This window comes from Gallinula chloropus, assembly GCF_964237585.1.
Source record: "Gallinula chloropus genome assembly, chromosome: 4".
NCBI classification, from domain to species: Eukaryota; Metazoa; Chordata; class Aves; order Gruiformes; family Rallidae; genus Gallinula; species Gallinula chloropus.
In genome coordinates, this window is record NC_140088.1 from 74,052,667 (window position 1) to 74,079,737 (window position 27,071).

The 27,071-nt window shown below is 43.4% G+C and overlaps 1 protein-coding gene across 1 annotated transcript; it reads left to right on the top strand.

Moving 5' to 3' along the window:
- Positions 1–216: 216 nt before the first annotated feature.
- Positions 217–16,855, top strand: LOC311190780 (transmembrane protease serine 11E-like; the record flags this gene model as incomplete). The annotated part of the gene is made up of 10 exons (XM_084262801.1): positions 217–309; positions 8,024–8,147; positions 9,697–9,812; positions 10,235–10,302; positions 11,889–12,052; positions 12,968–13,006; positions 14,679–14,859; positions 15,082–15,347; positions 16,134–16,276; positions 16,694–16,855. The coding sequence occupies 10 exons, from the start codon at positions 217–219 to the stop codon at positions 16,853–16,855; spliced, it is 1,356 nt and encodes a 451-aa protein (XP_084118927.1).
- Positions 16,856–27,071: the final 10,216 nt, after the last annotated feature.

Consider the following 27,071-nt stretch of genomic DNA (forward strand, 5'->3'; position numbering starts at 1 on the left):
CTTCTGATTTGGGGTGTTGCAGGGTGTAGTTAATGCTCTGAAAAGGCTTTGGGATTCCTGGATGAAAGGTGTGATGAAAGAAGTGTATTGTTATTGTTTTAGGGGAGGAATCATACTACTGGGTAAGCCTCTGTCACTGAGACTTGCTGGACTTGTTTGTTCTGACTTGCCTATGACTCCTTTCTTTCCTAATTCGGGAGATAAAGCCTCAAGTCTATGCTGAGATGCTGCACAGTACATTGTGGCGTTCGGGACAGTGCATCTCCCAGACAGAAGAACTTCTTGCTGACCTCTCAGTGGTACCCAGAGGTGAGTGCCACAGCCTTCTTTCTGACTTGTTTCTTGGTAGCTTGGACAGCATGGCTGTATTACGTGTAGATTTATAAGGCACTTTGACTGAGGGTGTGGGGATAATGACACTAGCTCTGAGCTTACTTCTGTTTTGAGCTGCCTTCCATACATCAGTAATCCTTCTGATATTTTACCCTTTCTTTTCACCCCAAATGCCTTTATTTTCTGAGAATTGCTCAGGTCCCTTACAGTGGGGTACAGTGACAAATCAAGGTGGCCTTTAGCTGCCAACAGTTGTGGCAGTGAAGCAGGTGAGAGTCATGTCACTGCATCCGAACTCTGATCTGCCATTTGTACTAGTGCAGTTAAAATATATTGCAGCCACAACTGCTGAGCTAATAGTGTGATACAGGAGGGAAGCGGAGTAAAAGTAGGTAAAAGTACCTTTTTGTGCTCATGTTTATTTTCATGGGCTTTGTATGCAGCCAGTGAAGTGTTAATCTGTGAAGAATCAGCTTGGAAATGCACCAAATCTGGCACCAGACCATCTCACTCATCCTGCCTTGGAATAAAAAATCAAACTGAAAACTCAGACTCTAACTGCTTGTTTGTTGTCCCACTTCTGGAGTACATTTCAACCAGTCAAAGTGGGATGAAGGAGAAGGCAGGCAAGCTGTTTTCAAAGGCTGAAAAGCAGAGGTCTAACACTATGTGCTGGGACTGCCAACCTATCAGAATAAGATATGACCTATGACCAATGCAGCTGGAAGTTAAAATCCGAGGGGTGAAGAGGATGCAGAAATTGCAGAATTGTATCCTAAACTATTTGCAATCAATGTACTTAATGTTACCTTTACACTGGGATGGCACCTCACATGTCTATGCAGATATGAAGTTGTTCTGTAGTCAGTAGTCCTCCTAGAGCTACTAGCCTTATTTCAGAACATGGGAATATTTCTCAAGACATTTGCTGTGGCAAGCAACATTTGAAAAATGTGTTACTGATCAAAGATGTTTCATTTGTTGGTGTTACAGTTATGTCCCACAGATCATGGTGGCAGCAGTACAGGGGCTAGCTGTATCCCAGCAATCCAAGAGCTCATAACCTCCAAAAAGCTGTGTGCAAAATGGTTGAGAGAGCAATTAGCATTTTGTGCTGATTGTAGAGGTGATCAAATAATCAGGGAAGCCTGTGTGAGCAGCATTTTGGCATCGTGGATGTAGTTATTTGTAAGGTCTGAGTTAACACATCACAAAGACTGAATGCTGGTCTTGAGTATGGATGCGAATATCAAGAACAGTATTTGGAGCTGCTGCCTTTGCCCAGCTGAGGTGTGCTCCTGGGAAACAGCAAGATCGTGGTAGAATGGGATAGTTAAGGGGAGGAGCTCAATTATTAAGTGGCAAATACATTAGTGATGCTTTATCTGACTGCAGAGGGGTGGCATGCAGCACCTACTGTTTTTGTGGGATGTTCGAGGGTGTGGGGAGATCAAGCTGATTCAGTGTGACGCATAGAAGAACACACACATTTTGTTTCCCTCAGCAGATCACTTCAATGTTTGGAAGTCTTCTTTGGGAGATACCAAGCACTGAGTGGTTGAGGCTGGTAGGTAACTGACCTCACCCAAACAAGGGTCTTGCAGTACTTAGGCACACACTAGCTGCTTCTGTCTCAATGCCCAAAGCAGTAGAGGTTGTCATCCCATTCTCTTAGAAGTCTACGTCTCTAAGAAGTGTACTGAGCATGCCATGCGTGAGTGGAAGAGAAGCATTAGGTTGGTATGATTGTTTGTGGCGAAGCTGGGAGTGGAATTAGAATGTCTTGCTTTGTGTCCCTGTGCTTTTGCTACAGCACCCTAGTCAAAGCCACATGTATTTTAGTTGTTACCATTCTCAACCACCCTGACAAGATAGAAAGTGTCAGGCACCTAGTCTGGATTTTAAAAAGTGCACTTACCAGACCAGAAGATGTGTCTGCTCAGTTGTCTTGTGAAAGGTCCCATTTCTAGGAAGTGTGATTGTGGGGATATGCCTGAATCCACCTTCAAATGGAAAAAACGGTCATGGCTATAAATGTGGAGAGACCCTCCACAGCAGATGTGTCACTGAAGCTCGGCTACTGGCTCCTCTGAGACTATTGGAATATCAGAGAGCAAGAGTGTAATAATAAAAAATATAATAATGAATTTACTATAGGAAGACAGCAGCAGATCAGATTGAAGAAGCTGTGTGTTTTCTTCTATGCAGGGCATGGCAAAACACCCTCAGTAAACAGCTGGTGTCAGAAAACACGGTTTAGATTTATCTGAACAAACCTGTGTTGGCGTGCTATCAGAGCTTAGCTTAAGAATTCAAAAGATGTCAAGGGCAGCTTGAAAAAAAGGCCCTGTTCTGTTTTACAGAGTTTTACCTTACATAGTTTTATAGAACAGGGTAGCTGTTTCCTGCTTGTCTAGCAGCTCAGTGGCTAGGGAGTCCTCTTAGGACACAGATAATAAAGTTACACATCCTTTTATTGTACGAATAGACATTTTCTGCTGTATACTGTTTTCTGGTATTGTTCTTACTGAGGCTTTTAATAATGCACAATAGCTTAACTGGAAGAGATGGATAAGCTCAATAGTGTGAATCAAATCCTATCAGGCAAAGGTGGGAGCTGAACTTTCATCACCTGCATTGTAAATCAACATAGTAACCTTTTAGGGAGTTTGGTACAGCACGAGAGAAGAAAAACATCTCGTCACTTGTGTACTGTGCTTGCGTTTTGCTTTTGGGTAAATATCCCAAATTGGAAGGTAAATAATTCATTTGGGGTTGATCAGAAAACCAACCTGAATTCCCATCTGTTTTCTTCTTGGTTTCACAAGGAAGACCAGACAATTTTTTCTTTGTAAAATTTCACTACAACTCTTCTTCCTAATGTGCCAGTAACTGTTAATGTAGCTTTATTTCTTGCTGTATTTCATTTATCTTTTGTTCTCTAAACACAACTTTACTGTGTTAAAATAACTTAATTCTACATAAACATAGTTATTTCCAAAATAGTTCATTCAGATATTTATTTTTTTCAGCATGGAATAACTTTTTAGTGATCAAAATGCATTCTTTGGCTCAGAGCCGAGGTGTGTAAGCCAGGAGACTTCATAGTTTCCAAACGAACTGTGATGTGAAACTGTCTCAGATGTTGCTCTCTCCGTGGATTGTCTTGGACTTTTTGGGAATGAAGTGTGTTTTGAATGAGAACAGGGGTTACTGGAGGAGGTCTATTGTTCATTCACAGAATTGCCAAGATAAGCAGTTTTGTACTGAACTGACAGATCTTGGGTTTGAAACTTCTCGCTAATTCACCGCAGGCTGAAAGCTGCCAGACACAGACCGTGAGGAGGTGGTTTTCAGAGGAGAAAGGACCCAGCCTTCAAGGTCTCCCAGTGGAGTCTGGCTTCTGATCTCTTGTTCAGGTTTGCTCTTGAGGAATTAGTTATCCTTATCCATGCTGGAGGATGAATGTGTTGGTGTTTCCTGAATCCCTGTCTGCCTCCCTGAGAGGTAATTTGCAGCTTACTGGAGTTTGGGCAATAAAAAATTGAAGCATGGTGTGATATAAAGAAGCAAGAAATGTGAGGCTGTACGTAACACCTGACTCTGGAAGGTATTTATGCAGAAGGCTGTGATAGAGGGAGTCTTTTGAGACCACCTGTATTTTAAGCAGTGACTCTTTGCTGCAGAAAGAAAGGAAGGAAGGATGCATCTGTGATTGAAGGTGATGAGAGAATCTCTGCTTCTACATTCATCAGCACTGCAGAGGATCAGTGTTTCTCTGGCCTTTGAGGGTGGCTGGGTGAAGCAGAGCTTTCCTGATCATTAGACTACAGAGAAGACCACGCAGAGAAGTCTGTTTCCTAAATAGGCGGATCCACTCACCACTGAACTATTTGCCTATTGATATGGATATTCCAGGCACGGGAATCCCTTGTCAGTCAGGTGGTTATTCTGGTAGAGCATGACAATTCTGCCCTCTATGGTACAACAGCAAAAAGACTAGGGGGGCAATGGAGCTAGTTGGAGGAGTAATGTTAATGACTGAATGCATAGAGTGACCATTACCTGAATGTGACCATTATGCTGCTGTAATACAAGCAATACACATCTGTGCTGCCCACACTTGACCTGTTCTTCAAAGAGTAAAGGATAGCTGATTTTGGGCAAAACAAGACCACCTGTTCCCTGTATTAATGCTGATTCCTGAAATGGGTGGCAAAAGATAATAGGAATTTCCTAAAAAGCTAAAACCAGGAGAGTTTTCTTTCCCAACTCTTCTTCGCAACTGATGACTAGCATGTCTACTGATAAAGTAGACCAAAAATTAAAAAAAAAAAGAAGGGGGGCTGCTCAGCTGGGTCTTGTGCTCAGGCATTGCAGTTGAAGGATACTCTACTGACAATTACAGACTGTGAGAGGTGACAAGACTTAGTGCTTCCATTGCACTGAGATTTTTCTTACTTTGGTACTTATCTTATTGAGATGGAAGTTGAGAGCATCCTGCTAAAGGGAGGAAACTGTTTTGAGTTTGAAGAAGTATTTCCACTTTAATTTGTATATCCTATAAATAAATTAATTTTTTAAAGTATGATCAGTGTCAAAAGTAGAAGATGTTCTCATTCCTCATCCCCTGCATTTCCATTTCCCATTTTCCCACTGCAGCAGTTCCTGAGGTATCTGTTTTCCCCATGCAAGTCTGTGTCACCTATGCAGAGCAACCAGTTCTGAAATGTTGGAGAAGCGGGTCTATGCCACCACTGTTGTTTGATGTAGCTGATATTTGCATGGAAAGGAGATAGATTGAAACAAAGGACAGTGCTGCCTGTCAGAGCGCGAGTCCCACAGGCAGCGAGACACTTGTTTCTCAAGTGTGAGTCTTAAGCTTCTGTAGCTTAGGCATAAGGCTGTGTCTTGAGGAAATCTGTCTGTATGCAGTTCAAGAAAGCCGGCGGTTATGAAACGAGTACTGTTGCCTCAATATCTGCAGAGTCAGCCATACGCTGTTAGGGCTGTGCCACGTGTTCTCTGTGTCATGAGCAATGGAGGCATGTTGCTCTGATTGCTCTTCAGGTAGAAGCACACTGGGGTGGGGACAGCTGAAGCACAGGGAACCAGTTTGAGTGAGACTGATGGTAAGGGCTCAGACTGTAGAGCAAAAGCTCTCCAGTGAGGAGAGCAAAGCCTGGTGCTAAAGCAGAATTTTTAAAATATGAGATATGACTAGCTAAGGAGGGGCAAAGGCTTATTGCCACAGTGGGCTGTTCTGGTTAGCCAACGGGCTTGCTCTCAAGGCCAGTAAGTGGCTGCCTGTGAAGTATGCTGCAGTTCCATCAGCTGGGACTGTGAAAGATGGTGAGCTGTGAGGCGAGGATGGGAATGATTCATGGGAGGCTGCGGCATGTTAAAGAAACTGAGGCAGGATTATCATACCGGTCTTAGGTTTTTGTCCAAATCTCTGCATCTGTTAAACCCTCAGGAGTAATGGGTAGTGTATACAGTGAAGGTCTAGATGGGGAGAAGTCAAGGCCTCTGTGGAACCAGTTGAGCTCTAGTATGTATGTGCTTACTGCAGCTTCAGTTTCTAAAGAAAGTAGTCTTGGCCAGCCTGGGTGTTCAGGCCTGTCAACTGCCTTGTTCATTTGTAGAGCCTTGCCATCAGGGAACTGAGCCGGTCTAGTGGGGACACAGCTAGATTTGGGGAAAACTTGCACCATGCATTACCACAACATAACTTTGCCACAATAAAGCAGCACAACAGGAGGAGAGGTACAAGGCTTCTCCATAGCTTATGACTCTCTTGATCCTGGTCACCTGGCCTTTATATTTTGGTAAAATTAAGTTGTTCCTTGTGACCACCTGCAGTTTTGGTGCTGGCTGAAGCCTACCCCATTTAACTTTTTCTTTCCAGCATACCACCTGTTTGAGTGCGTAAAAACACGCCTGCCTCCCTTCTTAAGCAATGGACTGGGATACCTGCCAGCACTCTCGCTAGCCAAAACCAAGCTTTTATGTCAGGAGATTAAACTCTGAGTTGCTTCCAACTTCCCTGTTACTTGCTGAGCACACCCTCACTGTGTGCAGACCTCTCAGCTGCTTTATCTGTGGCTCTATCCTTTTTTTTGTTTAGTTGGTTGGTTTGCCTTGCTTACTTATCTCTTCCTTATAGCTTTGCTGAGCTTTCTCACCCTCAGGGCAAAGTATGTAAGCCAAGTCTGCTCTCCCACCACTTCACTGTCTTTTGCTCTCTTGGATTTTGTGCATCATACCCTTGCCTTCGCTGCTTATCTGTCATAGAATCATAGAACATACTGAGTTGGAAGGGACCAGTAAGGATCATCAAGTCCAACTCCAAATGTCCCCTCAGCTTGTTTCCCAAGATGTAGCCTCTGCTGGTATCCTTTTCTGCTCTGCTGTGATTTCTTCTTTGTCACCTTATAATCAGAAAACCCCCAAAGATTTACTCTTTCTACCCCTACCTGCCCCTATTTTCGTGGACATTGCTCAGAAATGACTGTGCCCATCAGCCTGAAAAGGGTAAAATAGCATTTAGTATTTGTGGTACAAAGGTGGATCAGTGGGTATAAAACAGCATGGTGACTAGCCAGCTGAGTCCCTCCTCCCCAGAGCTGGCTGCTACCTTTTGTCACTCCAGGCACCTTTGAGAGATTATCCCATGTTTCTCTGATATCCTGTACTAATGCTCACCACAATGTAGGCTCAGTGTGTAGTGTTACAAAAATTACTACATAGTGTGCTGTGGAATTATTTGGGATCTGAAATAATTGTGCTTAAGGTTTTGTGTCATCCTACAACAAAGCTACTGAGGACATGTGCAAAAATGGAGTTTCCCTAATGTTCTCTTGCTTAATGCCACACAGGAGGATATAAGTGGAGGAGAAAGGCTTATGTGCCTTTGTCCATAGGTGAGTCAAGTTCCCAGCCCTTTTACAGGTCTGCTGTTGGCTTTCAGTGACTCACTAAGTCTGGTTCTTGCTCCCGTGCCATGTTTACACGAGTAGCTATTTCTCTCCTCTCTGACAGGAGACAGGATGTGGTTTCTCACAGTGTATAATGTGGTTTTGATGCAATAAAACCCAAACCCTGTAGGAGATCAATAAATGTTACTACTCATACCAACTAAAAATAACTCAAAACTGTTGTGTTATATGGGATCTCTGGTCGCTTAGGGTACCCTTGGTGCAGAAGCAATTTTATCAGTTGTGAATTATTACATTTATGTTCAGTTTAAGCACTCAAGTAGGCAGCACTTGAATTGTGTGTAGTATTTCTTGATGGGAAATTGCCCATACTAGCAATACCTGCACAACTCTAGGCTTTTCTCAGGGATGCATGTGAAGCAATGGAGGCAAGTTAGAACACAGGAAATTCTAAATGTATATATTCTAAATAATAAATAGAAAGAAAAACCTTTTGCTGCTGGACCAGAACTTCTGAGAGAGTGGGATATCTCTGTCCTTGGAGATACTAAAAACTTGATGAAGTATGGAGCAACCTGCTAGAGTGGGACCTTTAGTATAAGGTCAGACCCGCAGGGTCCAGAGGTTCTTCCCAATCTACTTCATTCTGTAAGGTTTTTCAACTGAGCTAAGCTGTGCCAGATATGATTTTGCTCAAGGTGTGCTGTTGTTTTGTAATAGAGCTTAATTTCTCCATGTTTTCTTTGATGCAGATAGTGATCCAGATGGACAGAGCACCCAAGCGTATAGAGCCGTGGAAGATAGCAGTCATTGTCGTGTCGGTGATACTGGGCTTAGCCCTCATCATTGGATTGATTACATTTTTTTTGTGCCATGGTAAGTGCACCACTCCTTGTTGTCACAAGTCTTCAGGAATCTGTTGTGTTTCACTTGCTACTGTGGTCTTGCCGAACGATTTAGTGCATAATTCACCCCAGTATAGAATCTGCTTAAGAAAACTTTATAGACTCTATTGAAGTTCTGAATTGATTAGAAAACCTGCAAGAGTATTTAAAATATCATTTACTTGAAGCAGGGATTTAAGTTCTTTTCCTCCTTTTGTTTATTGCCTTGCCTTTGTTCATCCACTGGTATCCATAGTTAATCAAAGGCTACCAGTCTTCTGTGTAAATCAGGGGTGTGTCTAGCACTCAGGCTTTGCATAGTGAGCTTGGTCTTGAACAGGAATTTGGCTGAAACTGAACCTGGCACCTCATTTTGCCAAAACTGAACCTGGCACCTCTATCTGAGGATATTCCCAGTCTCTGAGATGCCAGCATTAGGAGTTTTGAAATGCCTTCCTGCTGGGATGGAACTAATCGTGTTGCTGTTTCAGCTCACTGAGTTGACAAGGTTGTGGCTTGCATTAGGACACTAGACAGAGCCATGGCAGAGATACAGCATAGTTTTGCTTCTTGCTGACTCTGAATTATGGAGACCTTCTCTGCCATTCACCCAAGAGCCATATTTTAAAACTTTACCTGACTGCTGAATGAATACCAACAGCTCTGGGCCACCTGCCTCTCAAAGAGATATTGACATGTCAGAGTCTGGCTAGGGAGCAGTGAGTGTATCTACTGAGACAGAAGTGACATATATGGGCTGATGTGTTTCATGCTGTGCTCACCTCAGGCTGATGAGAATATGTTCCCCAGAGAAATATTGTAGTGGGTGTGATTTAGAGATACTTGTGATTGTCCTTGAAGTACCTTGAAGTCTAGAGTGCCCTTTTCCCAAAAGGCTGCTAGAGCTGTAATTCCACAGCTGGCAGAGTCACAGCAAGAGCCTGAGAGCCTTACTTGTGCCATGGTCTGTGAGGGTATTGATGCCCGAATTGTACCGAGGGAGATCAGCCATTTTGCATAGAGTCACAGACTGGTTTGGGTTGGAAGGGACCTCAAAGATGATCTAGTTCCAACCCCATGCTGTGGGCAGGGACACCTTCCACTAGACCAGGTTGCCCAAATCCCCATCCAACCTGATCCTGAATGCATCTGGGGAGGGAGCATCCACAACTTCTCTTGGCAACCTGTTCTGGAGCCTCAGCACCCTCATAGAGAATTTCTTTCTTATATCTAATCTCAATCTACCCTCTTTTAGTTTAAACCCATTATCCCCTGCCCTATCACTACACTCCCTGATAAAGTGTTCCTCTCCAGCTATCCTGTAGGCCCCTTCAGGTACCAGAAGGCTGCAATAAGGTCTCCCCAAAGACTTCTCTTCTCCAGGCTGAACAAGCCCAACTCTCACAGCCTGTCTTCTTAGGAGAGGCATGCCAGCCTCACTCCAACACGTCCTCCTTACGTTGGGGACCCCCTAGCTGGACACAGTACTCTGGGTGGGGTCTCATGAGAATGGAATAGAACTTTCCTTTTCTTCTCTGTAGATCAGGCCCGATATTATAATGCGTCTTTCCTGATCACCAATGTCAACTATGACCCTCGATATGAAAGGCAAACCACGGAAGAGTTCAGGCACCTGAGCCAAGAGGTTGAAAACATGGTAAGCTAAGATGTTTCTGGTCTATGGTAAAGAGTCTTGTGATTGTGTGACTGGAAATAAAGTCAGAGGTGATAGTGTCTCGTTCTTATGTGGCTGGCCTTAACTTTCAAACCTTGCAGCAGCGGGCTAAACACGCCTCACCAACTGTGTGCAAACAGATGGTACACACAGATGCTGTCTGTTTCAGCGGTCCCTGTGGTGGAACAGCCACCCATAGAGCAGAAAGGACAGTGAAGTCAGGCAACTCAGCTGAATTTATTCTAGTTCTAGTTCATTGTTTGATGAAAAATTAGCAGTAGCTTTGTTGTGGAGGTGCAGATCTGAGGACATTTTCTTGTGTTTCAGAGGCTTGTGAGACTGTTATACCTTGAGACCACATACATATTACAGGTGTATTTTAACACAGTCTTTCCCTTTAACAGATATCTGAAGTATTCAAGGGGTCCTTTCTAAGTAAAAGATACATCAGGTCCCACGTTGTCAGTCTAAGGTAAGTAATCTGAAGGTCAGGAATAAGCAGGGGTGTGATAAATATCCATTCTATCTACCCCCTGACCATATGGCCTGGTTGATGTTTATGTTTTGATTATACCAGCAGGATGACTAAGTCTTGGCTGATTGTCACTGTCCTTCAGTGCTCATAACACTGAGGACTCAGTTACCTTCAGAAGTCAACAAGGAAGAGAAATTTGTCCTTACACTTTGGCAGATTGATTACCTGAATGCAAGTTGTTTGTGACATGATGTAGTAATTGCATTACGAAGTGATCTCAGTCGTCACTACTAGTTAAGGGCTTGAGAGATGCAAAGGCAGCTCTTGATTTCACTTAATGCTTCCTGTGGAAGTTCAGGCATGTGTTTACCCCTCTGTGTGGTGTACAGAGAGAGGTGACTATTCCTCCCCCAAAAAAAGGTCTGAAGGGATGAATGATTCCACTGTGATATACCTGTATATAGACAGAGTTGAGGGAAGGAGGCAAGTGGTGCATGCAGATTTAAAGGTCCAGTAAGAACTTTTAAGTCTTACATGTCTGCAGTAATTACGTATCACTATCAGTAATAGAAGCCATCACGTCCCTCTCCTTCACATTACTTTGGCTTGGAGTTGTATTTCTGTAAAGCTCAATTCTGCTGCAGAATATTTTTCCCTGGATAGCAAAGAATGCCAAATTTCACACAGATGTCCTTCACAGCGCTTCTGGACTTTCTTGCCTTTGCCTCTCGCTAGATGCATAGAGTAAGTAATTTCCTTAGACTGTTCCATGCTGTTTTCCACTGCTGGATTCTTCCACGAGCCTCTCACATCAACTGAAATTACAGAACTTGGGAGCTAGACTTCAAGAAACCTCCTTTACATCTTTTAGGTTGACCAAACAGTGCACCTCTTTCAACTTTGTTTTCACTATAGATACCTTGTTGTGCAGTTAGGCACTGGACTAGCCTAGCTGCATCTCTCCTGTCTTCCTCTCTAGGCTTCACTTGTTTTTCCTTTAGACTGTGAGTCTAAAATATTGGGCAGACTTATTATACTGACAGTAAATGAACATGTCTTGCTCTGATAACTTAAACTATTGAGATTTTTGTTTCTAGGTACAATGGAGACAATTTGCTAATAAATGGACAAGTGGTTTAAAATCATATTCTGTAATTTCTTTCCATTTAACTTCTATGGCTCTGTGTCTTTTGAATGGGTGTTAGCAGTGATCTGTTGGGTACCTGTTGAAGGCTTTTAACTTGCTGTGTTGTTCCTACTGTCATCTGTGTCCTACTGATTAAGAGTTGTGTGGAGGCCAAAGGGAGTGATCCCTCCTCTGCTTCTCAGCTGTACTGTTTATTACAGTTCCCAGAAAATTCCCTCTGATAATAGTTATAGTGAGAACCAAGCCTGCAGACGTGTCACCATCTCCCTTTGCTTGGGCACAGCTATGCTGTGCTATAGGTAGCTGTGGGTTTTGTTCTATATGTCTGCGCAGAACAGGCCTTTTCCCATTTAAGAAGGCAGACAGTGCAAAGCAGAACAAAGAGGATTAATGGGCAAAGACAGAATGACACCACTTTGCTTTTGTTGGTTTGCAGCCCAGATCCTGGTGGAGTGCTTGCATCTGTCGTTCTGGTATTTAAATTTGCCTCGGCTGACAGTCAGGCAACAAGCTGGGGTCACGTCAACCGTGTGTTACGCAGAAGGCTGAAAACAAGCTCTACATTCTTGAATGTTGACCAGTCTACCCTTAAACTCACAGGCAAGTGCCTTAGGTTTGTGTTTTTAGCTTGGAATATGTTCCTCATACTTTGCTGTTCTTAGTGTAATGAGTTTCACTTTAGTATGCAAATATGGACTGTTCTTGTTTTCTTTTGCATTCTCGAAACTGTGCTATGGCTGACAGCCAGGGAACTTGGAAGAAATAGCATGAAAAGAACTAAAGCATAGTGGCACTGATTTATGAGTATGAGCTTTCCTCTATGCATCTTCTCTTATTCTGTCAAATAAGAGAGTCACACTCCAATCCATCAAAAAAAGCCCGACTTTGTGACTGTAGGCTCAAATATTACTTTAGGGCACGCAGAGACCTCAAGCTAATAAAAAAGTTCAAGGCTGACATGGTTCTCTTCTCCACTCCCTGCTGTTTCCTTTGCTTATTTGACACACTGCTATAGTATGTGTTCATAAACTGCCCATATGTTCCCTGGGTAGTAATCCTTTCCTGTGAACCCATCACTGGTTACTGTCAGAATCTGGCGACTGTTTTTTTGTAGGAAAAAAATTGGCAATGTTACAGTCTAGCCCCAGTCAGTCCCAACACTAAGGATTTGCAAAGACCACCTTGCCAACTGAACCTGAATAAATATCTGTAGATATTTACATCATATATCACCACCAGCACATGTAGATGTTATTTGCACCTATTTGGAGTCATCTGCTGCTTCCTGTTAGCTTTTGGTGAAGGCAAGAAAGATGCATCCTTTAACCTCACAGTTTCACTAAGGAACAGAGACTTAATTTAACTACGTCAGAGCAAATCAATCCTTCTACTGTACTGTCACTTCATGCAGCAATGCAAGATATTTGTGTTTTCTGGGTACAGGGAGGGGGGGTCTGTGCTAAATCATATAGTAGTATGAGATATGCTCACTGTGGTGTTTGTTTTCCATTTCAGAGTTGAATAAAGAAAAGGGTGATAATCTTTTAAACAACTGTAAGTACAAATGCTTTATAGAAAAGGTCCAGGGACTCGGTGCTATAGGATCTGTGTTTACAAGATTCTCGTGCTTTTGAGATGCAAAATGAAAAAACAACTTGCTAAGGATACTAGGCCAGTAGACAGTACATGGGACAGGGAAGATGTCAGCTCATTTGCTCACAGTCAGGCTGGCTCTGTAGTATTTGCAGAACCAGGCATTCTGACTCGGTGGTGGGAAGTATTTGCTTTAATGTTGCTTATGGGAAGTAGGAGCATGTGGATGAGCTCCTGTTAGTGAGCTTTGCACAAAGACTGCACTTGCTGGAATCCTGCCAAAACCATTTTCCCTTCTGCCCCCTTCTCCCTGAAGAAACATTTGACAATAGGCGTCTGTCAGATTTGAGCTAAACCTTGCAATGTACAGGGAAAGGCCAGATTGTGGGAGAGGGAGAAGAGCTGTCCACAGTGAGAGCAAGGCAGTGGCATAGCCCTGGCATGGGGGAGGTTCTCAGTCCCCATGAGGTCCTAAAGCTCCCCTGGTAATAGGGAGACAACGTAAGTCCCCTCCCCCACACTCCATCAGTCCCCTGTGTGGTCATGGAGCCTTTGCATGTTCGTTGGCTTTCCACCTTTAAATGGGCTCTGAGAATTAACTGGTTTGGGTCTAACTTTTTCCAGCTGAGTAATACACGACTGTGCTGTTAGCACAGTGTCTAAAAGCAAACTGTTGGAGGAAGAGGACACTATTTTTTTGTTGCTGTTGTCAAGGCTAACCTGGAGGTGACCTAACAAAGTCCTTTCTTTGTTCACTTGGTTTGTGGGTGGGTTTTTTGTTTGGCTTTGCAGATGACTGCAAACTAGCCTTCAGCCATTCTGTGATGCTTAAAGGTATGCTGACAGTGTTGGCCCTGCCTTTGTCACAGACGGGTGTGATGTTACAAGTAATGCATAGACTGCCTCTACTGAGTTTACCAGTGATGTGCAGTTTCTGTCTTGTGTATATCTTGGTGGCAATGTGTATCAAAGCTTAGAGCTGCCCCAGTGTGGTTGTTTTTGTGGAGGTTCCTCAGGATTTCTGTACCCAATTTTTAAGAAGTCTTTTTTAAAAATCCAACAACTGAGGATGTTTTTTTTGAGTTTAGTTTTGAGATGAAAGTTTTATGTCATTATTATGAAAGCTATATGAATTTAAATGCTGAAGTTAATTATCAGTTCATGTATTTGTGCCTAATAATGTGTGTGTGTACCTGTGTGTGCAGATACACTGAGTGTGTTACCCTTTGCTCTGTACAGCTCTGGTCAATATCAAACAAAGCAAGGTTTGTAAAGGCAGTATTTATTTTTTTTTAGCTAGGTAAACAGTTACAACTGTGGAAAATAAACAGTGTCTCAGATGTACAGCCTTCAGTTCATGTGGGAGTACACATCGGCTTTTGAGTCTGAAAACTGCTTTAATGAAAAAAGCTTATACTTATACTAAGTTTCTTTGTTTACCCCACGTCTATTCTGAGACGCTTGTGACCATGACACTTAGTTTCCCTGCTATTGGAGGCACTGCTTTAGGTGAAGGCTGTCTCTTGACATTCCTGCCCTGTTACGCCTGTGCCTGCAGCTGTGAAGGCCTTTCCCAAAGCAGCACCCTGATTTCCCTCAATCAGCTAAAGCAGAGCTCCCTCTTCTTTGGCAGGCTGTGGAATACGAAGACAGACATTCTCCTTCACAGGAGTGGAGAGGATAATTGGTGGGCAGCGTGCACAGGATGGGGAATGGCCATGGCAGGCTAGTATCCAGCTTGATGGGACGCATCGCTGTGGTGCATCAGTGATCAGTAATACATGGCTAGTGACTGCAGCCCACTGCTTTAGAGGGTAAGTTATCAGCACCTTTCTGATCCTACAGATCTTCAGGATTCTTGAGTGCTCTGACCTTCTGTAGCCCACTGATGTCTGTATCTGATGAAAGATAATGAAGTTGGCCCCTTCTCTCTCCCGTAGGCAAAAATGAACACTATGTTTTGATGCTTAAATGGAGAGCTACACTTCTTTGGGGATTTTGTTTTGTGGGGCTGTGTAACCTCAAATATCTTGCAGGGGAAAAGATCCTCGGAGGTGGACTGCCAGCTTTGGAATTCTGTTGAGACCTCCAAAACAGAAAAAATTTGTCCGAAGAATTATCATTCATGAAAAATACAGTGACTTTGTCCTTGATCATGAATATGATGTGGCTTTAGTGGAACTTGCTTCTGCTATTGAGTTCACGAGTGATATCCACAGTGTCTGTCTTCCTGAAGCCTCTACCGTTTTCCCAGCAAATGCTTCCTGTTTCGTTACAGGTTGGGGAGCTTTGGAGAATGATGGTGAGTACCCCTTGCATTCCTGTACCTTGTCACACACGTATCTGAGAAGACTGCTCTTCATTTTGTGGGTTGGGGTTTTTTTTGCTTCCTTTGGGTTCCTTAGACTTGGTGTTTGCTAGGTGCATGTGCTAATGATACATTTGTACACTTAGTTTGCCACTTTTTTTTGTTTTGTTTGGTCAGTGCATTGGAATACAGGAGAAAGACCCTACAGGTTAGTCTTGCAAGAGTCAGAGCAGGTGGTTTTTCTCTTAATGCATTGTGCTGGCTGAATATATTCTGTTCTCCTTTCCCACTGTCCCAGTTCCTCTAGATTTAGCTGACACGTGTTCTTTCATCATTCAGCTTTGTCACAGATGTATCATGAGAGATTTCATCAGTTGTTATCTCTTCAGTCATAAATCAGGTTTCATCCAATGACTTGAGTGAGAATCATTCCAATTAGTCCATGTCAATGAGGTTACAGATGACGGGGCTATAAATCTGCTTATGAGGGCCATTGAGCTATACAGGTTGTGTTTCATGGTAGACTCTTGGGGTATGTAGAGACTGTCCCTTTGTCCGTTATGCTAAAGACCATCTGGTGAGGTTGAAAGAAGGAAAAATGTTATGTTTGGGAACAAGTGAAGGATATGGTGGCGGGGGAAGCATGAGGCATTGTCTGGGTAGCTCCCTTCGTTTGCCCACAATAGCAGAAAAGCTGTAGGAAAATCTGGCTACTCATAATCCTCGAGTGTTTTAGCTGCATACCCTGTCTGCAAATTCCAATGCCACTTCTTCTTCTAGGTTATAGCGTTAATCAGCTTCGGCAAGCAGAGGTGAAAATCATAAGTACTGCGACTTGTAATAGAAGACAAGTGTATGGTGGAGCAATATCAGCTGGGATGTTGTGTGCTGGATACTTGGAGGGGGGGGTGGATGCCTGCCAGGTAAGTCTCTTCAGAGGAAATATTAAAAAGGAAGTAGGTGGGGTGGGAGGTGATGTTTCCTAGAAATAAAATAATTTGGGAGATCTTGATTAAGTTAGTGGGGTTCAGTACCTCGACAGATATGAATGAGGAGCTTCATGGCTCATGGGCTGAAATCTGCACTTAGGTGCTTGCAGTTTCTATAAAATGCATATGCAAAAGAATACAGATATGATGGTGTGGAGCAGGAGAGGCTAAACAAGACATAGGCTATCAGCCTCAGCCTCTGTCTTGTCAGTAAACTGTGTGGAAGTTGAAATACAGCTGTGGTCTAGAGACAAGTATCTGTCAGTAGTAACAGAACAGTTTGAGTCTTGTTGCAATAGTGACATGAGCACTGTTTATTTTGTTCCTACCTCCTGACTTTTTTCTCCGTAGGGCGACTCTGGTGGGCCACTGGTGCACGCAGACTCCAGAGGAATCTGGTATCTTGCAGGAATAGTGAGCTGGGGAGATGAATGTGGCAAGCCAAATAAACCAGGAGTGTACACACGAGTGACTTACTATCGAAACTGGATCAACTCTAAAACTGGCATCTGAGACCTGCAGCAGGTTAAGTCTGTGGGCTGTGTATGGCTATTCCTCTGACATTCTGCTCTGTGGTGATTGTCTGAACAGCCGCTGGCTTAGCTTGTGGCCACCGATCAAGTACCATCAAGCCCAGAGTAGTCTAGGACTCAAAACTGGTTTGGCCTACAGCGAAGCAGGAATGGACTTGATCCATGTGACAGCTGTTTGTTCAGAAGTACTCTGTCAATGGGACAACTGCCTCGGTCTATATGCAATATACTGAGTCTTTTTTTTTTTCCTCTGTGGCCGAAAGTCTTGGCCCCTACTTTTATACTCAGGCAACACATTTGAGCCCAATCGCTTGCCAGCATTGAAGACAAGTTATAACTAAAATGTGGTCTACCCACTTGCTGTGTGCTCCCAAGGCCCCTCCATCTATCTGTAGACCAGCTACAATCCAGCCCCTGACTCCAAGGTTGCTGCACGTCTGAATTCTTCTTGAACTTTTTCCTGCATCATTCCAGGGAGTGTACTCTAATGAAGAAAAAAAGATAGCTTAGGGGAGTCCTGACTCCTAATATCATGTCTGACTGTTACGTGGGTGAATGGAGAATTTTTCTTTGCTGAAGAAAAAAATCTGTGGAAAACATCAGCTTCTGTCCACCTTCTTTGAAAAAGTGTTCCTGCACCCACTCACCACCTCATATAAATGGCCCTTACCACAGTGTTTGCCAAGACAGTGACTGCTGGATTTAAGACCAAAGCCCACTTTACATTCATACCAGTCTGTTGTCAAATCAGCGTATTTGACTGAATTAATTTCCATTTTTAACTTTCCACATTGTATTGTTTTGAATAAAAGTCGTTGGCTTTTTGTGCAGGATGGAGGATTGTAACAATCTCAGCATGATCATTACAAAAAAAAAAAATCCCCTCTTAAACTCTTTATTCCTGTGAGTGCTCAAGTCTGTATAATTTGATACATGTATCTTCAGCTGCATCCTATGAAAAAAAAAACCCAAAGCTTTTGTGTTAAGGTGGAAATATCTGTCTCGTTCAGAGCAGGGCAGAATTCTGACTGGCCCGGTAACCTTATGTAAAGATCTCTCTCTTCTGTCAGGAAGTAAGAATCATCTGTCTCATTGCCAGACCACAGCTAGTTCATTAGATCTCAGCCACACAAACTTCATGTTCTCTCTGACTTCATGTTTTCAGGAGCATGTGTTTTTGTCTGCCAGGTAGATCTCAAACACTATCTACCTCTCAGCAGCTGAATGTGCCTATTCCTGGTGAGGATGTTTTTCTTGAAGTGTCTGCAGACTCTCTCCAACACTTTATGTGGATTCTGATCCTGACGACAGCAAGTGCTGTGGTCTTAACTGCTAGATCATGAGCCACTCAGATGCTCTTTTCCTTCTGTGGGATGAAGAGAAAAAACTCGGGGGATACCAGTCACCCCAACAAGGCTTGGAGCTGCTCCAGCATGGCAATCAAGCAAAATTCTTATGCCAGACTGGAAAAGGCAAGCAGTGGGCTTTTGACATGCTTGTAGCTAGAAGATCTGGGGAAACAGGCCCTCAGTGATTACAGTCTTAGGATTAAAGTGTTGTCCAAATCGAGTCCGAGTTACTTAACAATAGTGAGTGGTAGTTCAGGGGATCCTCTCTAGACTCTGCAGCTTACTGCAAATGCCACCAAACAGAGCAGCAATCCATTGAGTTAACAGAAGTATTTTGATTATGCATCCTGTGATCTGGCTGTTTGCCAGTACAGAGGACCATGCTTTTCTAGAGCCTCACTGGGGGTACTGGAATATTTGGATGTGTATATCAGGAAAACTGGCACTTAAAAAATTTTCTCAGGGAACTTTTCTTGTGGAGTGTTGTGAGCTACAGAAACAAAACTTGGTGGCTTAATTTCTACATAGAGAGTAAAAAGTGTCAGACTGGCTCTGCAGATCTGAGCACAAAACATCTCGCTTCAGCCCCTTTAGCAAAACATCTTTTTCAAGTATATTGTTTGAAGAGGAAGTTGATGTATGACAAGTATATATGATTCTTTTTACTGCTGGTAGCAGTTGTCTTACCAGGACAGTGAATCTTCATGAAGAAAAGTACCATTATAAGATTCCATATATTTCCAGTTCCCAAAGCACTTTAGCTTGGGCTTTCAAAGGGTATAATGGTTTCCATGTCCTGCTGGATTTCATTGTAACTTGGAAACTGAGTATTTTTAGATTTGCAAAACTCAACTATCTCATTAGCTCCCCAAAACAGGTAAGTAGATGTCAGAAAAATGACTTTGTATCTGTGAACTTCCTATCTGTGCTTATTTTGGGTACAACATTAGAAAGCCTTTAGCATTTTGCTCTGTATCAAAGGCTGCAGAAAATACAGTTCTCCAAAGCGGTGCACACGAGGCCAAAAAGGTGAACTTGTCATTTCCTTAAGGAGTTACCAGTTCTGGGCATCAACCCAGAGAGATACAGTACCTGATCCTCCTTAGGGCAGAGTGCCAGTGCAGTGCAGCCTGGTGGAGTAGGGCTGTGAAGAACCTGACATCTACACCATGTGTTTTTGGGAGCCTTTATTTTAGACTACCTTACGGAGTTTTCCTGATAGCAGCTGGAAAAAGTCTTCTGATTCAGTTTCTTCTGGAAGCAATGTAGTTTACATGTTTTGAGGCTTCTTGGTGATCCAAAGCAGTATAAACAGGGACCATCAAGAACGTTGCTTGAAAGGGAACCCCTTCATCCATGGGGAATGTTGGTGTGAATAGATGAGATGGGTCTGAATCCCTTACCTATGATAAAATGGCACCATTGTTGTTATTGCCTGGCTTTTCCTGAGGGAATTTATGGAAACCTGAAGCAATGCACATGGACAAAATGTTTTATTTGGTTTAGGTGGTCTAGTGAATTTGTATTTAAGTTGCAGTCTCACCCATTCACGAAGCCACAAGCTCAATGTACTCCTAGCCATGTTTTCATAGGAATTAACATCTTCACTCCAGGCAGAATGGGATTTATCTAACTGTACAATCGTGCATGACACACAAGAATATAATTTATATGCAGATTTAATAAAACCTGATAAAAGTTTGCCTTCTGTTTCACATACCGGTTTGTTTACCCTAACATGGGAAATTACTGTAAGAGGGGGAGTCCTTTGTTTTGGGGCATGTTACACTGATCCTCTGCCATGTGTTTGTGTATGGCCTTTTCTGTAGTCTGAACCATCCGGTTTTATTGACTGGTTAGAGGAGCATAACTGGAACAAGAGCCAAATGCCATCCAGTCTTGGACAGTATTTACCCAGCGGGCCAGAGGTTGCCCACATCTGTGTGCAGGCAAGCAGGTCTCACCACTAGAGGGTGAATCGCATTGTGTGAGGAGCCCCAAGGTCCTGGCTGCTGGTGGTGCTCTGCTTTGGCTCTGTAGGGAGGACAAGGCACCGTGTCCGGGTTGCCTTGAAGATGTGGAGGTATAAATACAACTGCCTTATAAAGTTTGAGGAGATTACAGCTGTTCAGCTCTTAGTCTGGGCCTCTGCAACACGGGGTGAGTTTTGTTGTTTTCTCCCATCAGAAAGTTGGTGTCAAATGCTCCCCTTTAAGTACGCCAAGTGCTGAGCAGGTTTTATCTGCTGCTTTGCCACCACCATAACCAGACCTTTGTCCTGTGGAAAAGCAGTCTGGACAGGCACATTGTCAGGTATTGATGATGTTGTGGATCTATTTTCTCAGCTTGTCAGCCTTATTGCAAACAAGATGGCAAAGAGCAGCAATAATTGTGAAAATCTGACAGGATGTGAGGTTTGCAAAGGCATGCGGCTTCCCTTTGCTTTCATCTCCTATTTTGACAACTCCTGACAATTCTTGTGGCTGAAGACCCTTATCAGATTTCTTCTTGCCCCTTTTCTTTCAGCATGGGGAACTTGGTAGAAATCACACCATTTTTCTGAGCTACAAGAGCAGGCTCTTGATGAATGAAACATGCTGGAGTTTAAGCCTAGTCTGTAATACTTAACAGAAACAATCTTGGGATTTGAGGTTATCTGAGAGGGTAAAAGGCATGCAACTGCTTTATTGCAGTGCTACAGGATGTGCCAGGTTGGCTTTTTGTTTGGAAGAGCAGTATCCCTGATGTCACATTTTACTGGGCTGAGTGCTATAAAGGGAGTCTTAGGGACAGACTTCTTAAAGGACATAACTTTAACAAATCTAATTTTCTAAAATTTTTTTACAGCATAGAGAAAAATACTTTTTGTTGAGTTTCTGACAGAGCATGTGCCGTGTATGTGACAATTAAAGCATTTATGAGTGCCTGGCAACTGTGCCATGACATGACTTCAGATAGTGTGGTGGCATTTGGCTGGGGGAGCTATGTGGGTGGAGTTTCTGTCAAAGGGTTTGAAGTGAAGAACTGAGTCAAATAATGAGTATCACGTTCTTTACATGTGGTTGAAACAGGATCCTTCTATAAAAAAATAGCTATCTCTGCTTGCTTAGTGTCTTGGACGTATTATTGCTGCAAAGAAAACTTCAAAATTCCTCCGGTTAGAACAGTTCAGAGTAGTCCTGAATCAGACATAATGAATGGCAGTTAACTTGCTTTATCTTAAAGTTTTATTTGTAATTAAACCCATTCTTACATGACAGTTCCTTTCAAGAATGGTTGTTTGCCATTCATTGTTGGTGGCTTTTTCTCAGGTGCAAGTAAATTGTTTCTGTGAAGACAGAGAAAAGGCTTTTAAAAACTTATCCAAAACCACAATTATTGGCTTTTATGTAAGCTTGACTAGGGCCAAGGAATACATGGTATGCCTCTGATTTATTTAGTTAGCTACCAAATTCCTTCTTCCCTCCAGTAACACTAAAAATAGCACTGGCTGTGTGATGTTTGTTCTATCAGTTCCTGTGATTTTCATCTTTTGGTTGTGCCCCTGGGCAGCCCCTTCCTTTACTTGTCATCAGCAACCAGAGCCCATTTTTACCTCAGAGCATTCTTTCTAATACAACATCAGCTGCCTGCAGTCATCACACATCTCTGACCTTCCCCAGACTCTTGGGATCGCCTGGAGTCTGCAGTCTTTGGAGTCATGACCCAGACAGTCTCGCAGTGTTCTCCAGGCCAGCGGAGATGACCTGCATACCAAGGGGAGCTGTTACTGGGATCATTCCTTCCTCAGTGGACAGACCAGATAAAGGGACTGTACTAGGAAATAATGTCTCCCATTCTAGATGGTGATAAGAACATAAGAAAAAAAAAACATTTTTACTGGGAGAGTGGTTGAACATTGAAAGAGGTTGTCAGGAGAGGCTATGGGCTGTCCATCCTTGGAGACATGCAAAAACCAATTGGACATGATCCTGAGCATCCTTGTCCAGCTGCCCTTGCTTAGGGCAGGGATTTTGGGCAAGACTGTCTCCAGAGTTCCCCTCCTACCTCAGCTACTCTGTGACTCTCTTCTCCCAAAGTGCCTGGCAGCTTCAGGGAAAGGCACATGGCCATGGCTGCCTCAGGTGAGTTGATTGCCCCTCAACTGTTCCTCTGACAGGTGAATGCGCTGGTAGACAACCCAAAGAAGACTGACACCAAGTTGTTTTCATGCTTGACCCTTAGATGCAGCACCCAGCACTGTTGTCCCCAACTTGTCTGGCACTGTTAGCATTGAGTAATCAATAAAAATAGCAGGGCACGGAAAGGAAAACAATCCATTCTGTGCCACCTAGGTAGGGAGCAGGTTACCCAAGAGTGAGCTCAGCCAAAAGGCCTCACAGGGAGGCAGCCAACCAAGTGGGACCCTCATTTGGTGCTGAGCAGTCCTGCCTGAAGCCTGCTGCGTTTTTCTGTTGGAGTGACTCAGCTCCTGAGCTACAGCTGAATAGACAGCCAGAGTTTCAGAGAGGAACCACTGCAGGATGGAGGTCTTGGGCCTGACTTTAATTACATCTGACTTATACACTGCAAGGCTTCATGGACTGATAAATTGGGCAGTTCCTCACAAGAGTCACATTTAGTCTTGTGCATGCTGGTGCAGAGCAAACTGGAACAATCTCAGACAGACTCCATTTGGCTTCCAATAGACAAATGTTATTTGCTGCTAACAAATGACATCAAACCCAAGCTAACCACTTTCTGAGGACATAGCAATGCAAAGAGAGCTCTTGTTTCGAGCACGCTGAATTTCACAGAGATCTGTGTTAGTGCTCACAGCAAGTCTCTCTAGAGCACTTCTAACGTGTGAAATAATGCTGCTGTTCTCTTGTTTAGTTTGAGCTGTGCCTGTAAAGGATTTCTTTATATCTTACTGTGCCTTATTTCCTTGTAGGCCTAGTCCCGTTCCTATAAAGATCTCCTGTCTCTTGGAGATGCTGTGCCTCTTGACTGGGAGAGGATTTGCAGAGTGGATGTGGAGAGCTGCTTGCTAGCCTGATCGCCAGGCAACACCGGGAAGAAAATGCGGGCTGGCCTGTTTCTCTGCACCAGGCAGCAGCTCTGGCTGAGCAGCTGCAGAGGACAAGGACACGTGTGCTGCCTTTTTGCCTCGAATGGGGTGACAGGCTATGAAATTCTTTGTTAATGACTCTGGTAGTGGGGAACATCAGTTAGTTGTTTAAAGGCATGTTCAGCATTCTGGGCTGGCTTACCTGGTTGCAACTCAGACTGGTGTAGCAGTTTCTGCTAAAAGGGCCTGGAAAGAGGGATTAAGTGGAAAGAAGGACTAATTGGAAACCAACCAGGGCAGGATCTAGCATACTTCAGAGCTTGTGGCCATGACTATAGCATCTGAGAGCATCCATATGCTCCATATCTCAAAGCTGCATGGGTGTGTAATAAAATCTTGCCCTGAGTGACTTTTCAAGGCTCAGGATAAAGGACCTGGCCTCTCTCCCAGCCTTGGTGTTGGTCCTGGAGAATCATTTTATTATTTTAGTGGATTTTCTAGTTTTGTTTTTCAGTTATTAAAAGCCACAGTTGGGAATTTCATGTGATAAAGGAAAGCATGGGATAATAAACTGATATTTTATTGTCAAAATAGTAGAATTGTGTACCATGTCTACAGCTGAAGTTAAAAAGAGTAAAGAAATACAGCTCATTGAGAGCTTCCCCTGAATTTTGAAGGTCAAATGGAAGATACTTTGTGTTTTTCGGGTGGAGGGAGGCCTGAAGCCATAACTGAGCTGTCAAGATGTGCTGATGGACGATGAGTGGACTTATCCTAGGGAAGGATTTCATTGGAGTGTACCAGTTTGATCTTATCAGAAGCTCACAGAATCACAGAGTAATTTAGTTTGGGAAAGATGTACAGAGGTCATCTCATCAGACTCCCCGCTCAAAGCAGTTCCAATTAGTCCAGGTGGTTTAAGGCCATGCAGTTTAACAGCCCTTCTCCCAGTTCTGTTAAATATCACCAGCAAGAGCATGCACTTCTTGCTTTAAAATTAATTACTTACTGCTTAGTCTTTGGTCTAAAATCCATGGCCCCAGTTGAGTAACTGGTAGACAATTATGTAAAACATCTTTGTAAATTCCGAAGATGCTATTGCTATGGGGCTTGGCCAATGGTCTTCTCCAAAGGCATTCTTTGTCTCTATAGCCAAGGAGCCTATGTAAGTATGCAAACATAAACCAAGGTAGCCTGTTATTACCTTTCTTAGGCAAGCAGTCTGTCTGACCGGCTGGGCTGACTTTGCAGGGTTAAAGGGAGAGAATGGTCATTATATCTTTTTACACTTTCATTCACAAAATCCTGTGCACCCACATTCTCAGATTTCCACCCCACGCTTGGGTAGCCAGTTTCTGTACTGCTTCCCTGGTATTAACCAGAAAGGTTAATAACTGCCTTAGCCTACTGAATAACTCTGTAATACCAAGTGCTCTGCAACTTGCTAATTTATTGTGAGGAAAATTGTTCCCTAATGATTGTCTTTTCTTGGCCTGTCTTGTACCATTGTTCCTGAGGGATAGGTATGTGCAAATTGATTTTGCATAATCAGACACAGGTAAATGTGTTTCCTTATTTTCCATTGTTTCCCAGGACAGTTCCTTGTAGTGGTTAATTAATTTGAAAACAAAAGCAACCCACTTCAATTTTTATTAGGCACATCACAAAAAATTCTTGATTGTAAGGAAATCAAATCACATTTTTGCAATACCTCTGTTGGTCATGCTCTGGAGTAACAACAGGAAGGTTTGTCCTACTGTGCTCTAAAAGTTACCAGAAGCTCATTCACCTGTTGTCCAAGACCCTTCGTCTAGCATAGGTACTTAGGGATATGGTTTAGCATAGGACAGGAACAGTTGGACTTGATGATCTTAGAGGTCTTTTCCAACCTTGTGATTCTGTGATTACCTCCAGAGACCCTTTGCAACCTGATGTTCTAATGAATGCTCCTCATCTCCACAAAATCTCTTTGCAGAGCCCAAGATCTCAGGTAACTTTTATCTCAAACTCTAGCTGCTTGCTAAAACCTGCTTCTGCTGGAATGTGTTCTTTACCTAACCCATGTGGGCAGAGCTGGCCCTTGACCTTCTGGGCATCTCAGTGTGCATCTGACTTCAAGGACCACCTTTTCCCAGTGGGGGTTCTCAGGGCGCCTCATTAATAGTCTTTAAATACTAATGAATTAACATTAGTAGCCCACTAATAATACTTCCAACTTTTACATCTGCAAGCAGGCCACTATGCACAGCCTCAGCCTGACCATTCTGGGCAGAAATTCTGTGCTGCTTCAAGTTACATCCCAAACTTAATTAAGCTTTTTCAATTCTAGGAGTGTGTTTTGCAAGGATGACACTTCTTGTGATCACAGTATTAAAAAGAAAAAAAAACCAACCCAGCCTCCCCGTGGAATTCTAAGATATTTTATTGACTCCTGGATTGAATTGGTTTGTAATCGATCTCCAGCATTCCACTGAGTGCCAGAGTTCCTGTGGGTGTGTGTGTTTCTGGGTGGAGCAGGGATTTCCTTTGTGCACAAACCTTTTTTGAGTTTTACTAGTCTTAAAAAAGAAAATAATGCAGCTGGGGTGGGGAGGCAGGGGGAAGGGAATACTCAGGGAGAATATTAATACTTGTAGGGTATCTCTGTGTTCTGCAGGAATGCCCTTTCTGCAGGGAGCTAGGAGAATCCAAAAAAAAGCAATTAATTTGATCAAAGCAAAATAAAAAACATCAGTGTTGGAGAAATAGGAGATGCCATGCAGCAGTGCTCAGCTTTTCCCGCTGTCCAAAAAATCGGCTGTCCAGACGCTTGCTTCTATAATTGCAATCAAGTGCCTATGTATGGGCATCTTTGGAAAAGGACTAGGTATGATTAGGCAAAATTTTCCTCTTGCTGGTTTAATTTACCCTCTGCTGCTGAGGTTCTTTCTGGAAGATAGTAACTGTTCCCAATAAAATGACTGCGAAATCTCAAGATTTCAATGGAAAACCAAATAATGCAAAGCTTTTGGTATAAATCCAAGCACATCAAAGACAAGAAACCTGAAGTTTTGTTTCTGGTAATTTTTGGGGGTTTGTTTGGCATTTTAGATCTGAGTGCAGAATTTCTCACAACAGAATATCCATTTTCTCCCTTCCAGCTGGCTCTGAGGAATCATGTTTGTGCTGGGAGAAGGAATTCCAAGGAGATTGGTGGCCCTTCTCACAGAGTAAGCATTTTCCACAGGCGGGGTCATGCCAACCATTAAATGACTAACATGTAATTAGGAGGCTGGATACTTATAGTTGTCATGTCCCTGATGCCAAGGGAGTCCAGGATAGCTCTGGAGGAGTGAGCACCAAGGGAGATCAGGCTTGGCTGACCAAGCCATTTATGTCTGTACTTATTTTTGCGTTGGGCCTTTGCGTTGGCTGTCTCAGGAGGCAGGCGGCTTAGCATCGCGGGCAGTGCGGTGCCTCTCCGTGTGGGTTTTACAGTGAGCGTGCGGTAGAAGGTGCTGCCACCCCGGAGAAGGCCTGCTGTAGGGATACGAGTTGGACAGAAAGGGAGTGCTGGAAAAGGGAAATCTCACAAACTATTTCCTGTTCTGCTGTGTTGAAGAACAAGTCTTCTTGCCTGGGCAGGTTTATCTACTCTGTCCATCTCTGCCTGGGGAGCTCTTTGATGCAGAGCTGATCTGAAGGTTATAGTCTTCTTATCAACTCCATGCTTACCTCTGTTTGTTTTTATTCTGAAGTTCGCTCCCCCGTTTTGCAATAACCCACAGGGTGCTGGGTGTTACGCCAGCCGTGCCTCA